Source organism: Paramacrobiotus metropolitanus, unplaced genomic scaffold, assembly GCF_019649055.1.
Source record: "Paramacrobiotus metropolitanus isolate TYO unplaced genomic scaffold, Prichtersi_v1.0 Parri_scaffold0000162, whole genome shotgun sequence".
In the NCBI taxonomy this organism is placed as follows: Eukaryota; Metazoa; Tardigrada; class Eutardigrada; order Parachela; family Macrobiotidae; genus Paramacrobiotus; species Paramacrobiotus metropolitanus.
The window spans coordinates 1-14,532 of record NW_026570382.1 but is presented as its reverse complement, the minus strand read 5'-3'; the positions used below and the strand labels follow the sequence as shown (position 1 = coordinate 14,532).

Genomic DNA, 14,532 nt, shown 5'->3' with positions numbered 1-14,532 from the left:
AACGAAAACAAAAACTTAGCCTAGGAACTATTTTTCTGTTGCAATGGTGCGCTGTAAAACGGACACTTGTTCAACGTAATTGTTTGGTTTGCGTTGTACAGTATTTATTTTACTCATAAAGGTCATGCAGAATTAGGCGCCGTTGGTGCACTGTTTTGTCGCTAAATATAGGGTGATATCCTCTTTAATTTCTGACACATTTTTTTCTTTTACGATCAGTCGAATGAAATGCATTTTGCATGTAGAACAAAAAAACTACTTAGTATGTACACAAGTACAATAATTATTTCATTTTCGGAACGAGATTCCTAGTGATCACTGAATTCTGTTATCTTAGCCGGGACCTCTTGTAATGCGTAGAGGCTTTGTATTTTCTTGGCGACACATCCGGGCTGTGAGGGAAACGTGCAATCCGGCTTGGCATCGTTGAAGGTCTGCAGCGGGATGTCCTCCGCACTGATGCAGTACGGAGTGAACACGGAATTGATCGCGCGGTCCACTTCGGCCTTCTCGCTGTACGTCATCTTGCTGGGCCGCTTCCGTGTGTTGACGAACACCACCGGCTGCTCGCATAAGCCGGTGCGCAGATTGGGTTTAGCGCAACCGTAATCGATGGAGAATTTGTTGTAGTCATATAGAAGGGCAACCAAATTTGATGCGCCTGTAAGAAATAAACAAACAAATTACTCCTCATCTCAGTGAAATCCCAAAAACGTTCAAAGAAAATATCATGGCCCTAATAATAAAAATTAAATAATTGTCCATTAATTAAATTTAACGTCATCAACCACAATCCTTGTACATAATATTAATCCATTGAATTTTAATAATTCTTAGTATTAGCGAATAAATAACGGAAAGCAAATCCACTGTAACAGAGTTGGACTGATAATCCCGGCTTTGGTGATAATAAAATCGGTTCTGGCGATTTTTAAATTCGTTTCTCGACTAAATTATTGTGTGGTGGGATTGCAAAGCGTAACAGTGTATCAATGTATGGCAAATTACGTTCTTATTTCTAATTATTATTATGCAGGCAAATTACTTTCCGAACGGTTTGTGCTGAATCATATTCAAAAAAATTAAGCGGCGCTCCGTACTTGGTGCGTAGCCGGTATCCGATAAGTATTCATCGAACAGTTGACTTCCGTCCCGCCCCACGGGTCCTACCCAGAAGCCATAATGGCAGGTGTTGTCCGGTGCAAAATATGCCGCGCCCACTTGCCACTGGTATTCTGCTGGGATATCGGTCAAGGGCACCACCGTGGATTTAATGCCGTAAATGAATACCCGCGAGTTGGTCATGTGTATCCCGCCGGGTAACACTTGCCGGTAGGTGTGCCATAATCCGTGTATCTATTTGTACCAAAATAAATTACTCATTCATTAATTTGTTTTATTAGTTTTATACATCCATATCAGCGATATTCAGTGTTAAATTTAATAAGATCATATTTTTATTATTATATTGTTTAATAATTAATAAAATTATTTAATTTTCAAAACCTGTATTTAGTTAGTGTTTAAATTAATTTTAAAAACGAGGATTACATGTATTAACTTTGTGGATAAAAGCGGTGTATACAATAGGTAGCTGAAAAACAGTACGTGCACACCGTTGGCTTACGTCTTTTGGACGATGGTTAATAAGTCCCGGAATTTCATTAGGAAATCCACATAATTGCCGGGAAAACTGGCCATAACCAAATTCCGGTGAGGGTGGATACAGCGGAGATTCGGATTTTTTGGCAGCTTGGACGAGGACGCTGATTGTCCCCATAACTAAAAACAAACAATTAATTTGTGCAGTCTTACTGAATGTCGAGTACAGAATTAATGTTGTATTAATGTCGTTTGCTGCTACAAAATCTTAAATCAATAACAGTCAAATAATTACAGGGAATCTTTTAAAAGGCACTTGCTGATCTTCACTTACCAAGGATAGCAAATCGCATATTCATGGTATATACTACAATAATATTATAATTATTATAATTACACAAATTGCAGATCGTCGACGGTGAGAATTGCAGCAAGACCAATCTGCATCTCGGGAAGGTGTGGACGTTGCGTGAATTATTCGTAAAGTATTATGTCACACCCGCGTTATGCATCTGCCCTAGTGACACAATCTGGATCCTGTGTTATGTGTAATATGTTTGTGCATAATTACTGTTACGCAACGACAAAACTACATAACATCTCCGCTACTGTGCGACCGGGACAAGCTGGTGCAGTCAGTGCAATACCGTAGCATTTTATTTGGCTGAATCCGTACTCGTAAATATTCTACCGGTTGCTGGTTATATCTTTAGCGGCAGATTTGAACCTTTTTTTGTATTCGTTAATAAATATACAAAGTACCGCAGATATTATCCGCAAAATGGATTATCATGCCCACCTGCCGTTATCGCCTTTAGCCATGGTGCTGCTCGCAATCAGTAAGAATTGTTTTCACTATAACAGAAATATCACTCCAGTAGTTAAATAACGTCAGCTTGTTAGAAAGTGATAATATTAAAAATCTGCTCAACTCCTTGTGTTGTTCGATTTTTTCCGGCGGTTATGGGCTCGTTTCGTACGAGACACCAGGAGCCAGCGCATACGTCGTTGGCAAGTATAATGCCTCGGTTTATGCCACACCGGATGTGGCCTACGGTCGACTATGTGGTCTTCCCAATGTGATGCCGGCAATGGAGAGTCTCGAGCCGGAAAAGGTATATTGCGAATTCAAATTATTTGCGCATTAATATTTGAAAAGATACAAAACTTTTAACGCACACCTTGCACTCGGACCTTTATATCTATGTGTATCTATGTGTATTTTATAATAGTCTGTATGTATGGCATACTATTACGTCTACCAATTTGATATCGCATTCGTAATCGGACTAAGAATCTGTTATGCGAAGTAATATACGAAGCATCAGCTTAAAACAATTTTCAAAAAGTCTCATTTATTTTTTAGGCAGTGGTTGTTAAAGGTCTAGTGGTGGTTTATAATGGTTTCTCGCTTAATATTCAAAGGTATATGCACATATACATGTAGATGTCGAAACAACCTCATGGTTTGTATAAGCAGACGCACGGACTGTGGTACACCTACCGGGCACTTACTTCACCATTCGTACCGCACGGCCTCAACGAGAAACTGTACGTGCACAAGATCAGCCGGACGGTGGTACCGCTGACCAGTATCCTGGCGGAATACCAGTGGACAGTGGGATCGCACTACTATCCAACGGAACCCGGCGTCTGTCAGTTCTGGTACTGGGTCGGCAGCGTCGGACGCGATGGAACGGAGCGAGGCGATGTTTACTTGTCACGCAGCAGTTATATTCCCAGTATGTTCTTCGTTGTTTTCTTTATTTGGCTAACTGAACACCATGCAATGGTTACCATTATATTTTTTTGTTTCTCTCATAGTCCCAACGCATTTTGTGGCGGTGCTGCATAAAGACGACAAATACTACATTGAGTATGGATGTGCGGAGACCAACCTGGCCACCGGCATCTGCAGAGTACCGATGGCATTCGTACGCACCCGAATACGGCCCAGTAAATTGTCGGCCTACGACCGGCAGGAGATCGACCGGGCCGTGAATGCGGTGTTTGCACCGTACTGTCTGACGGCGGAGGATATTCCGCTGCAGAGCTTCGTGGATGCCACACCCGACTGCGAATTTCCCGAACCACCCGAGTGCGTTCCCCAAAAGATAAAAGCGCTTTCGCAGCTACCCGAGCCTGTGCTTTAATTCAACGCTTCAGCGTGGCGTACCGCGTATATGGCCTATATGGCGTACCGCGATGCACAGTATTGAACTGAATTTTATTTAAACTGTAAGTCTGTATTCCTAAATATTTTGTCAACGTTGGTTTTGTAATATTTTGTAAAATTTTGTATCAGGTTCATGAGCAGTTTATAGCAAAAGACTGTTCCTTTGGGCATAGCCGCATACTATAGCAGCAAAAACTGGACTACAAGATCGGGATTGTTTGCAGTACAATTTCTATGACAAATACGCATTGTGCGTACACATCCTTAAATATTTCCTCCGTTCAACAAACAATATACGGCAGAGATTAAAATTAAATTTGTAACCATGCGGTATTCAGGTAATTAATTAGTCTGGATGGCAGCAGAAATTTTTATGGCTTATGGAAGCATTAATGCTTTCATAAGCCATAGAAATTTCTGCTGCCATCCAGACTATATATATATATATATATATATATATATATTTGGGGTGAAAGTGCCGGCGGATTATGCGTGCCAGCAAATACGTGCGCGCGATTATACTGTATAATTATGTTTTCCAGTGTTTCAGTGTTGTGTAGAACGCTTTCTGTGCGTACAATTTTGTTATTTGTTTTAAAAAACAAACGTTTGTAATTATGCAGCTGGTATGTCCGTTTTCGTGAATAAATAAAAAATTTTATGAGTAACAAATCGGCAAGGGCTGGTCTCGTGGAAAATGGAAAATGTAAACAACCGCGCCCTACACACCACCACTTGTACGGTCAAAAAATTTAACGTCTGAGAATAATTAGCAGCTGCTCATAGAATATCAGGAAATTTCTAGTATCATAAGGCAGTTGAAATGACAAACCGAAATCCAAAACGCTTTAACTGTTAGCTTTCGCATAACTCCAGTACGCAGCCGGTTCATGTAAACCTAAACCATGCAGAATATGGCAATCAAGATGGCGATACAATCCGTATTTTACAGTACAGTAACACTGTACATCAGTGTAACCGCAAAAAACGCTCGTAATCCACCTCTCGCGAAATGCATTGCGCGGTATTGAAGTTTTTGTTGTAGGTAAGCTCGATGAATTCTTGCAGTGTTAACCCCAAACCCGTTAAAAAGTTAAGTTTTATTTAAAACACACAGAATAGTTTAAAACATTTATTACATGGGCATCTGAATAGTGCATTGGGTTCTGATTAGCAGGGGTTAGAATACTGGTGCGGGTAGCTGCGAAAGAGCTTCTATTCTTTGCGCCACACACTCTGGCGGTTCCGGGAACTCGCAGTCAGATGTGGCATCCACGAAGCTCTGTAGCGGAATATCCTCCGCCGTTAGACAGTACGGTGCAAGCACCGCATTCACGGCCCGGTCGATCTCCTGGCGGTCATAGGCCGACAGCTTACTGGGCCGTGTCCGGGTGCTGACGAGTACGATCGGCGCTTTGCAGATGCCGGTGGCCAGGTTTGTTTCCGCGCAGCCGTACTCAATGTAGAATTTGTCGTATTCATGCAGCACAGCCACAAAATGGTTGGGAACTGCCGAATAAAAAACAAAGTTAAACGATGATCTTTGTTACAGGTTAGCTAGCCGGCAGAAGAACGTACTAGGCAGATACTCGGATCGGGATGAGTAAGCATCACCTCGCTCCGTCCCATCGCGTCCGACACTGCCGACCCAGTACCAGAACTGACAGACGCCGGGCTGCGTGGAGTAATAGTTCGATCCCACGATCCACTGGTAATCCGCTCGGATACCCGTCAACGGCACGACGGTTGATTTAATCTTGTACACGAAAAATTTCTCATTGATGCTGTGCGGTACCAACGATGACGTCTGCGCTCGGTAGGTATACCACAATCCATAGGTCTATTCACACATTACAAATCGGGGTTTTTGGTATTTTCGGTGTTTTAACGTTATTCTAAGGTAGCATAAGTATCAACGGTGAAAATCGCAAGTTCTAGGGTCAGTAATATTTACTATTAATTTGATTTTTATTTGTTAAATTTTAATTGATCATTTGATTTTCATGTTTCTGTTTTCAATATTAAACCGAAACACTTTGCACGTCATGCGCATAAAGATAACGGATAGAGAAGGATTGATAGATGTTATTATTTTCATATAATAACTTTCACTCTAGTTTCATGTAGTTATTGTTTAATAAGTTTTTGGATATAAATTAATCTGAGGTCTTGCTTCTATTGCATGTTTTATTACAGTAGACTATATAGTAGTAGCCTTTTTATTACAGTAGGTGTTGACTGTTTAATTGTATAAAGAAATAATCTGTACCGGTACACTACGCTACATGTAATCATCAACTGACTTCACTTAATTTTTTAAATCGTATTTTTCGAATAGTTTCTGTTTGACAATGCGCACAAGCAAAGTATAACAAACGTACCTTTTCCGGTTGGAGATTCTCCATTGCCGGCATCACATTGGGAAAGCCGCATAATCTGCCGTAAGCGAGATCCAGGGACGCACCGAGCGACGCATTATACTTGCCCACCACGTATGCATTGACTCCTGTAGTCTCGAAAACAACCGCACCTGCGAGGAAGAAAAGCATTTAATAGGACTCGGAAAAACACATATTAATAATAACAATAATAATAAACAACCACTGTGGTTCCTCGTGGTTTCCTGCTGTCATACGATGTACCTAACTGCTGTTACGTCCTATCAACTTCCGTTGTTCTACCTACCGCTGCCCTTATTTCGACGCTAGTCTCCCTGCTAGCCAGCAACCATCATATTGTAGCATTGAAGTCAAGTATTAATATACGTGATTATACATAATTTACAATAATTATCGTCTACACTAATTACTTATGGGCCTTAATATTCTTTAAAAGATGTCTTACTTAAAGTGAGTAAAATAGTTGTCTTACTTAAGAGCACGAAGATCAACGACGGTAACCGAATCCGTAAATAGTAATGCTCGTACATGGCGCTTCCCGGTTACGATTATCGCACTTTATTGTAAATACAGTATTATGATAAGGGAAACCTGATAGTATGCTACAGTATCCTTTAGCAAACTGCTACTCCGGTTCAGTGTCATGTTAGAAAAAGGCTATTGGTTCAAAATATTGGTTCAGTATCGTGTTAGAAAAAGGCCGGTGTGAACTTGTAACCACTGACATAATCATATTTGTTGCATGATCAGGTGTTTGCATCGGTTTGATCGCTTTGATGAATGTGTTTTTGAGGCGCTTTGCATTATCCAAAGAAAGCTACCGGGAGTTCTAAAAGGTTTACCGAGTAGAAGTTCTTTATCGTGTGGTTTTTACAGCGCTTTCATAACGAATGCACGATAGTTCCAGGATAATCGATGGTTTGCATCTGGAGCTCGCTTTGTGCTTTATGCAACCGCACTGTTAACTGAATACAACTGTTTGTTAACTGATTGCTTTATGCAACCGTACTGAAAAAAAACAATGATGGTCAGGTCTAACGGTTGCTTAATCTAATTGTGAAATGATATTGCAGATGCTAAAAAGACACAACCAGCAGATAAAACAGCCTTTAATGTAATAGTAATTGGTTTCTCATAATTTCTGTCTCCCAAATAAATCACTGCACAAATTGCAAACAACGTTTGTTTGCGAACACTAAAAAGTAACGCACAGCACATTCTTGTAAATGTTTTCACAAATGTGCATATAACAACCACGCTCTACAGCATACATTTTAACCGGTTAAAAAAAACTACATTTCAAACTGCAGTTTAAAGTCAACAAGGAAACATCGAAGTTTTTACGAGTAACTCGCAGACGACGGCTGCACGGACGCTGTCGCCACTGCCGGCGCAGCAACATTTGAAGTACTAACACTTGGTGCAACAGCCGCAGTATTCTGGCTGCCCCATCCGCGGTTGACCTGCGGCTGGACCTGGGAGAACAACTGGACCGGTTTGAGTTCGACCTTGTTCTGGGGACCATCAACTGCACGGGACGGAGGTTGACCTGGGTCTGCGGTGTGTAGAGCTGAACGGGCTGCAGCTGGGGCTGGACGACGGGGGCGCCCCATCCCTGATGCTGGGCCATGGGCTGGACAGCGACGGGTTGACCCCAACCGGCGTTGGAGCCGATGTTGGCCATAGGGTTGATGCCGCCCATTCCGAACTGGTTGGACAACGGAGCCAATCCCAGCGTGGCGAGGTTCCCCATACCGCCGGCGCCGAAGCCGCCCAGACCGGCACCCAGGCCAGAACCGAGACCGAGTCCTGGGAAGCCGAACTGGGAAACGACCAGGCCGAGGCAGCCGCCCATTGTAACGGTGAAGAGAAAGCTCTGCACAAAAGGAACCGGTTACAAGGATTAAATACGTAAGAATGTCGGTATCGCGGGAATCTGCCGAACGGATATAATAGATTTCTGCAGTTTTGGTATAAGCTGGCAACTCTGTCGAACCAGTATCATTACCCATGCGAGCGTTTAATTAATTATACCGTTTTAAACAAACGCCAATCTAATTCTACTCTAGTATAAAAAATTTGATTAAAGGTAGCTAAACAAAGATGTAGAAAGACAAGAATGTAATACATACTAACGATAAGCTATATTACGTTTCATTTCTCACCTTTACGTTGTGCATGATGTACGGACAGCTGAGCAAAAAATAAATTTTGATGATACAAAGAGAAATAATACGCTTTACCAAGAGTTTATACAAGCGTAACCGATAAAAGCCACAGTCAATGTGCAATAGCAAAAAAAGCGATCGTCAAATTTTGCGTCACTGGTATTTATAGTGACCATGCACTGGAGCAGGCGCTTGTCACCAGCTGGCACAGTAACCCGTTTAGCCACATGCGTACAAATGAAATAAGCGAATTGGTTTTTTGTCAAGAGCTGCGATTGGGATTAGTTAAACTGAGTCTGCTTTGTCTTGCGCGAATGTAGTGGGAAAGACCTTTGAGTTCTTTATACAGGTCAGCCTTTGTGGATTTGTCTGGTGTTCAGTTAGAGCAAGAAACGGCCATCAGAACAATCGGCACAAAATGTGAAAAGTGAAATTTCTGGTACACTTATTAATTGTTGTAGTCTACATCTTTTAATCTTGGTATCAGCAGTGTGACCTTTACGATTTTCAGTAGTTCTCGCAGAGTATGGATGTTATAGGAGGATTGCCACAATTTACAATAATAATTTTATTAGTAAAGCGCTAGGATTTATTGTACTCGTATGATGGGCTTAAGCCGGGTAATATAACGGGAAAGGAACATTTTAATGTGTTTTGATGGGTAAATACAATTTGAAATAAACTTAACATTAAACTAAGTACTACAGATTTGCACTGAACACATCTTGGCTAAACGGAGTTAAGTAAATGACATAAAAAATTACCAGCGTACTACAGTAGCAATTAGCAAACACACTTTATTCGGTTCACCGATTTACAACCGTCAAGTTTTACCGAAAAAGGAATAAATCAATGACTGTCTAAAAATCATTGTAACTTGTACAGACCAAAATAATAACAAAGCGGAATAAGTAAAGCAGATAAAATTCTGCGTTAAGCATGATCAAGACGCTTCACAGAAGCAGAATTACTCTGTTAATACGTATGTGTTCAAGCCTTATAGTTAGAAAACGCTACTACAGTATATTGTAGCAACTAAGAAACTTAGCGATCTGGTGGCTGTGGGTGGAATCGAGATCACCACTTGCATCCCTTGCACAGGTAGATCCAACAACTGGCCTGGTCCTTACGGCAGACGCACACGCCGTCCTTGCACGAACCTCCGCTTTTACACTTAATTTGGCCGCAGTGCATGGCGCACAGGGTGTTCTCGCCCAGCGAGATCGGTCCGATACCCAGCCCTCCCAAAAGGTCACACGTCACTTTCGTGTCCCCGGCTCCGTCTTCCTCTGTCAAAAAATACAAGTTGCTTTTATTATTGTACACTTTTCTAGGCCGTTAAAAAACGTTTGTGGTGCAGATTTCAAATTCTGTATTCTGCGTTCCTATAATGCTTTACTCACTTTCGTTGTTAGCCAATGTACTGTGATTATGATGTCCATGTCCATGATGACCATAAAGCGCTACTTCATTTTCTTCTTCTACATCTGTAGGTGCGCATCCAAAAATTAGTTTACATTTTAAAAATTAATTAAAAATCTCTGTTTTTAAACACTTACCAACACTAGCGGCCGGATATGAAGCCACAAGACCGACGATGGCAAAGCTGACGACTGCCCATAAGAAAATCTTGATTCCTGCCATTTCGTGTAGAAGTAAAGATAGTGTGCAGATAACGTGAGGCAAAAATCGGAAACGCAGCTAATTGTGCCAATTAATTTTTTAATAAGAGAATGGTTTTCAGACTTGTATTATACATATGCACACAAAGCAGTATTTATATACCTTTAAACCTGTTTGTGAAAAAAGACCTGACTAATTAATGACAATGTTTGTGCCTTGCATTTTCCGGTAATTTTCCTTGTGATCTTGCTGCAAATCCATGTGCATTTATCCGGAACCGGGCAAATTTACGTAGCTTATCTAAACGTAAGAAGATAACGCGTGTCGGATGCGGAAAAGTTGTTGCCGGGATTTTTGTTCTTATCAATTAGTAACAAATATTTCGCAGGCAGGCTTTTGATTCATTGCCGTGATGATTCATGGTTTTGTTGATAATAATGGGAAACACGTAAAAATTGACTTTTACACCGTGCCACAGCGCATATAATTTTTTTTATAAAATTTTATAAAATGTACGTAGTTAGATACTCAAGATCAGCACTCTTAGTGTTGTACTATTTTTATGACTGTTTTAGCATTGTTTTCCTTGTAATTAATCTGTCTAAATTTCTGGCGAATTTTTGTTTATTTTCTGTAATTTTTATTAACATTCAGTCAATAAAGACATCGAATGGGCGCCAGAATCTCAAAAGTGCATTGTATAAAACGGTGTCAGTGGATCATCACCAAAAAAGAGGCAAAACTGCTGCGGCAAAGCGCAGTGTCTGCTTTTTTGCCAATGTCCAGACAGTAAACAAAACCCTCAATGCAGAGTGTACTGTACAAACAAAAGAACAATGAAGATCAGCGTCAATTCATTAATTGGACAGTTATAGCTGTAAAGTACAGCACAGAGCAAAAGAACCAAAGCGAATGCTCCATATGGCGCTGGCGCGACGTTATCGTGTGCCTGTGCCATCGACCTAATTCAACCTAGCCTGAAATCATATGCTGCATTATTCACTTGGACACTGGTCAGGGAGCTATCAGTCTGCGAGTTTCTCCTATATAAAGCGAACACCAAAAGCGAAAGTGTTCATATCTACTTTTCACACGAACAACTAGAGTTTTCTTCACCTCGGCAGTAAATTTACACGGCTAAACTTTTTCGATACGTTTCGGCTATTTTTTTTGTTGATTTAGTGATCCTGTTCCCAGTTTTCCCCGTCATCATGCAGAAACTCATAGTAAGTCTCGCATTCCTTTTCGCAGCGAATATACGTTTTTTAAGGCGTGACCTTTCCTGTAATACTTTACGTATCTTCACTTTCTCCTAGACTGCATTCGAACAACGTGGCTTCGGTTTTATAACTTATTGGAATTTTTATTAGGTTATCGTCCTGCTGGCTACCTTAGCCGTTGCCTCTGCTCAGCTCATGGGCGGATTGGGTGGAATGGGCGGATTTGGCGGGGGCCTAGGTGGATTCGGCGGTATGGGCGGCATTGGTGGTCTGGGTGGAATCGGTGGACTGGGCGGTATGGGCTACGGCGGACTGGGTGGAGGTTTAGGCGGTATGGGCGGATTCCCCGGCATGGGTGCGATGGGCGGTCTCGGCGGCGGTTTAGGCGGACTCCCGATGGCGGGCGGCATCGGTGGACTCCAAGGCGGCAGTGGATGGGGCGCTGCAGCTCCCATGGTAGCCGCGGCTCCCGTGCAGACCGCCACCGGGTGGGGACGCAAGTAGTTGACTTTGATTTCTGCTTGTTGTTCTTGTTCTTGCTAACACTTGTTGTACCGGTACTAACGGAGTTGCGATGATGACCGTCCGAGATAATTAGCATTTGCTCAGTGATTTTATTAGAAGCTATGTCTGCCGGTTTTTGCTTGTTGTTTATTTTGTATTCCCGACTGACCCCCAAAAATTGTGAAATGTAAAATCCAAAAAAAATATATAAAAGCGTACGACGATGTGATTAAACCCCACTTTAATTCTTAGTAATATAATTATCAATAGAACATCTACAGTAATTAAGAAATCAGTGCCAATCAGCGTTGAATAAAGAGCTGAATGACATTGCTTTGTATTAGCTTAAAAATTTAGTTTTCGAGCATGTGAACTCCAAAATGACTTTCCCAAAATGTTAAAGGAAGATTTTTACCTTGGGTAAATTAGTAAATTAACGGTCTAGAAAACTGGCATATGGCAGCCATTTATGGGGAAGTAAACTCTCCAATCATCAGTGTTATGCTTAATAGTAGTGCTTAACTGGCTTTGGATAAACGTACACCAGAATTACAACTGAGAGGAAAAACATCAAGCAACCGACCAAGGTCTTCACTGCTTCCCATCCAGTCACTCGAGCTTCTGTAACGGTCTTCACCACTGTAGATTTAGCGGGAGATTTTCGGCTTTTTTTGGCGGGAGATTTTCTGCTTTTCTTTGTCGATCCATCAGCAGCGTAGTGAGCTTGTGCACAATAATAGGCAATCTCCTCCTTCAGTGTAATCAGATTCCGCTCTTCAGCCAGGGCAGAGTACTTGGCTGCCGCTTTCGCAGTTAAGCCACTAGCCAGCACTAACTCGCAGTGCAATCGTAGATCCGTCAAGGCGTATTTATCCGCCATGATTAGAATTTCCTCAGCGTTGCCACTATGAATATTTCCCATATGGCAGCCGTAGATGTAATCCAGCAGGACGCTCATGCATTCTCCATCCACATCATCCAACTGACAGCGTCTCTCTTCCTTGATTTTGGCATCCTGGGTCAGCATGGCAAAAAAGACCGGTGATTGGGCCATCAGCAGAAACCGACTGACCGGGAAGTCCTGGCCGTTGCTGGAGCGAAGAACGAAGTCCGCCGCGTCCTCATGGAGTGTGGAATACAACAGGCCGGTTTGTCGCTGCAGGAAATTGTGGTGGTACTGTTGGGGAGCGGGTTGTCGGTTGGTTACGCGAAAGGTGCGGCGTTTTGTCACTTGGAGATGGACCTCGATGGTCACAGTAATCGAATCATCCTGAATGTTCGGAAGAAGATCTCGGTGTTTGATAATACCACTGTTAGTCGCTGAAAAAAACGCTCCTTTCTTGAAGTGATGCGGCAAGGGACTGAATTTTGCTACCAACGGCGACATCGCTCTGCCCGTAGCCAAGCTGCAAATAATACCAAAAAATTTGACAAAAATCGCATAATTTAGAAAATGGTTGCTCTGATCCCCCTGGCGCCAAGCTGTGGCTATTTGTTACCGCCTTTACAGACTCTGTAGATTATTCAGCGGTTACATTTGTAGTGGTCAAAGTCAGACCTTCACGGCCCCGTGTTGGAATTACATACCTTATGTGGAACGCAGCCCGAAAACTCCCTTCTCCGGTATATGATGTAGATCTACATTCATCATCAGAGAGATTTAGTCCCACATCCAAGAATCGTTCCGCCGTGTGAGGGTGCACGCAGCATGGTTTCAGTCCGATGCGCCAGCGCCCTTTTTGACCAGCGATGCCGAGTTCCGCCATCGTGATGCCCTTACTCGTCATCCCTTCCGTATTACCTCTGTATAAGGAAAAATGTTCCACTGTCCATTGCAGTGTAAAGTCGATGGTTTGCAGGGTGGAACACTCGCGGACCACGGTTTTCGATGGTGAGATAGACATTATCAGATAAGTTGACCACCCAAATGCACACATATACATAAATGGAAAAGTTACTACTCGTTGCTTAATCACTGATTTCGAATTTCTGTTAACTGAAATCCATTTTAACTTTTTTAAGTACTAATAATTCTGCAGATACAGTGACAGCAACTAGCGAGTAAAAAACGAACCTTATCGAATTTTCTATATCCTGTTAATTATGCAGGATGCGATAAAGTTTGTCCGAAAGTAATACGTGTTGTAATAACATTAGCCTTATTTGGGCTGAAAAGAAGCCGAAAGAGCTGATTGCGCTTACTTTCAATGAATCAGGATGAACATAAACAGTACCAATGCAACTTTAAAAAAAAACCGTAACCTGGGTACGATGCCTCGGTATAACATTTCCTTAGCACGCTTGTATCATAGCTTCTTGCTTTATATCACTAATACGTATGTACATGTAGTATAGAGCCATTTGCGACATAAGTAATCTCATTGATCTAATGCGTGCAGGTATGGTTATTGAAATACATATGAGCGTGGACCTGATGAAGGTTCACGCGTAGGAACAGAATTGACGGAATTCTGCCTACCAAAAAGACTAGCAATGCTATAAATACGCCTACGCTACAGAAAGCGAGAAACGGCGTGATTGCTAGAAATTTATATCCAGACTAAATTCGATAGAATTTCCTCGTGGACAACTCCGCATTGCTGACTGCAGCAAGCGTGAAAAGTGCGCACGTAGCCGCCACATGATGCGGGTGCGCGCAGAACACTATGCTTTCGCCACGCGTAGGCGTGCAACAAAACACAACAGACTGCCAAAGCGAGGGTGTATTGCATACGCCTGCGCTCACATGCCTCTGGGAGGGAGGCTGAGCTCCGTCGAAGCATAATCCACGTCCAATTCCTTGGGATCCTTGACGGCTCGTCTGTGCGCATAATAAAACA

At 42.2% G+C, this 14,532-nt stretch overlaps 6 protein-coding genes across 6 annotated transcripts; 2 read left to right on the top strand and 4 right to left on the bottom strand.

The window, feature by feature from the left end:
• Positions 1–178: 178 nt before the first annotated feature.
• LOC129600058 (uncharacterized) lies at positions 179–2,202 on the bottom strand. The gene is made up of 4 exons (XM_055498450.1): positions 1,937–2,202; positions 1,628–1,782; positions 1,101–1,356; positions 179–661 (listed from the first exon to the last, which is right to left on the bottom strand). Exons 1-4 carry the CDS (start codon positions 1,959–1,961, stop codon positions 309–311), a joined length of 789 nt encoding a protein of 262 aa, XP_055354425.1. The 5' UTR covers positions 1,962–2,202; the 3' UTR covers positions 179–308.
• Positions 2,203–2,256: 54 nt separating this feature from the next.
• LOC129600056 (uncharacterized) lies at positions 2,257–3,984 on the top strand. The gene is made up of 4 exons (XM_055498447.1): positions 2,257–2,442; positions 2,561–2,717; positions 3,083–3,344; positions 3,427–3,984. Exons 1-4 carry the CDS (start codon positions 2,384–2,386, stop codon positions 3,753–3,755), a joined length of 807 nt encoding a protein of 268 aa, XP_055354422.1. The 5' UTR covers positions 2,257–2,383; the 3' UTR covers positions 3,756–3,984.
• An 869-nt stretch (positions 3,985–4,853) lies between these two features.
• On the bottom strand, positions 4,854–6,827 carry LOC129600060 (uncharacterized). The gene is made up of 4 exons (XM_055498452.1): positions 6,650–6,827; positions 6,160–6,308; positions 5,357–5,618; positions 4,854–5,287 (listed from the first exon to the last, which is right to left on the bottom strand). The coding sequence occupies exons 1-4, from the start codon at positions 6,705–6,707 to the stop codon at positions 4,959–4,961; spliced, it is 798 nt and encodes a 265-aa protein (XP_055354427.1). The 5' UTR covers positions 6,708–6,827; the 3' UTR covers positions 4,854–4,958.
• A 395-nt stretch (positions 6,828–7,222) lies between these two features.
• Positions 7,223–8,406, bottom strand: LOC129600064 (uncharacterized). The gene is made up of 3 exons (XM_055498456.1): positions 8,343–8,406; positions 7,686–8,053; positions 7,223–7,253 (listed from the first exon to the last, which is right to left on the bottom strand). The coding sequence occupies exons 1-3, from the start codon at positions 8,355–8,357 to the stop codon at positions 7,223–7,225; spliced, it is 414 nt and encodes a 137-aa protein (XP_055354431.1). The 5' UTR covers positions 8,358–8,406.
• A 722-nt stretch (positions 8,407–9,128) lies between these two features.
• On the bottom strand, positions 9,129–10,117 carry LOC129600053 (uncharacterized). Its single transcript, XM_055498445.1, has 3 exons — positions 9,905–10,117; positions 9,749–9,832; positions 9,129–9,634 (listed from the first exon to the last, which is right to left on the bottom strand). Exons 1-3 carry the CDS (start codon positions 9,987–9,989, stop codon positions 9,423–9,425), a joined length of 381 nt encoding a protein of 126 aa, XP_055354420.1. The 5' UTR covers positions 9,990–10,117; the 3' UTR covers positions 9,129–9,422.
• A 944-nt stretch (positions 10,118–11,061) lies between these two features.
• LOC129600071 (acanthoscurrin-1-like) lies at positions 11,062–11,817 on the top strand. Its single transcript, XM_055498462.1, has 2 exons — positions 11,062–11,194; positions 11,339–11,817. The coding sequence occupies exons 1-2, from the start codon at positions 11,180–11,182 to the stop codon at positions 11,690–11,692; spliced, it is 369 nt and encodes a 122-aa protein (XP_055354437.1). The 5' UTR covers positions 11,062–11,179; the 3' UTR covers positions 11,693–11,817.
• Positions 11,818–14,532: the final 2,715 nt, after the last annotated feature.

Bases quoted from the DNA above. Each gene is read 5' to 3' on its own strand.
- LOC129600058 (XM_055498450.1), bottom strand. From the start codon at position 1,961: ATGAATATGCGATTTGCTATCCTTG. The intron at 1,783-1,936 runs GTAAGTGAAGAT...GTTTGTTTTTAG, and splicing joins TATGCGATTTGCTATCCTTG to TTATGGGGACAATCAGCGTC. The intron at 1,357-1,627 runs GTAAGCCAACGG...TGGTACAAATAG, and splicing joins TTAACCATCGTCCAAAAGAC to ATACACGGATTATGGCACAC.
- LOC129600056 (XM_055498447.1), top strand. From the start codon at position 2,384: ATGGATTATCATGCCCACCTGCCGTTATCGCCTTTAGCCATGGTGCTG. The intron at 2,443-2,560 runs TAAGAATTGTTT...GATTTTTTCCGG, and splicing joins ATGGTGCTGCTCGCAATCAG to CGGTTATGGGCTCGTTTCGT. The intron at 3,345-3,426 runs GTATGTTCTTCG...TTTCTCTCATAG, and splicing joins ACGCAGCAGTTATATTCCCA to TCCCAACGCATTTTGTGGCG.
- LOC129600060 (XM_055498452.1), bottom strand. From the start codon at position 6,707: ATGTACGAGCATTACTATTTACGGATTCGGTTACCGTCGTTGATCTTC. The intron at 6,309-6,649 runs GTAAGACAACTA...TCTTCCTCGCAG, and splicing joins GTTGATCTTCGTGCTCTTAA to GTGCGGTTGTTTTCGAGACT. The intron at 5,288-5,356 runs GTACGTTCTTCT...TTTATTCGGCAG, and splicing joins CCGATCCGAGTATCTGCCTA to TTCCCAACCATTTTGTGGCT.
- LOC129600064 (XM_055498456.1), bottom strand. The intron at 7,254-7,685 runs GTCGAACTCAAA...GTGTCTTTTTAG, and splicing joins TTGATGGTCCCCAGAACAAG to CATCTGCAATATCATTTCAC.
- LOC129600053 (XM_055498445.1), bottom strand. From the start codon at position 9,989: ATGGCAGGAATCAAGATTTTCTTATGGGCAGTCGTCAGCTTTGCCATC. The intron at 9,833-9,904 runs GTAAGTGTTTAA...GCGCACCTACAG, and splicing joins ATATCCGGCCGCTAGTGTTG to ATGTAGAAGAAGAAAATGAA. The intron at 9,635-9,748 runs GTGAGTAAAGCA...ATTTTTTGACAG, and splicing joins TACATTGGCTAACAACGAAA to AGGAAGACGGAGCCGGGGAC.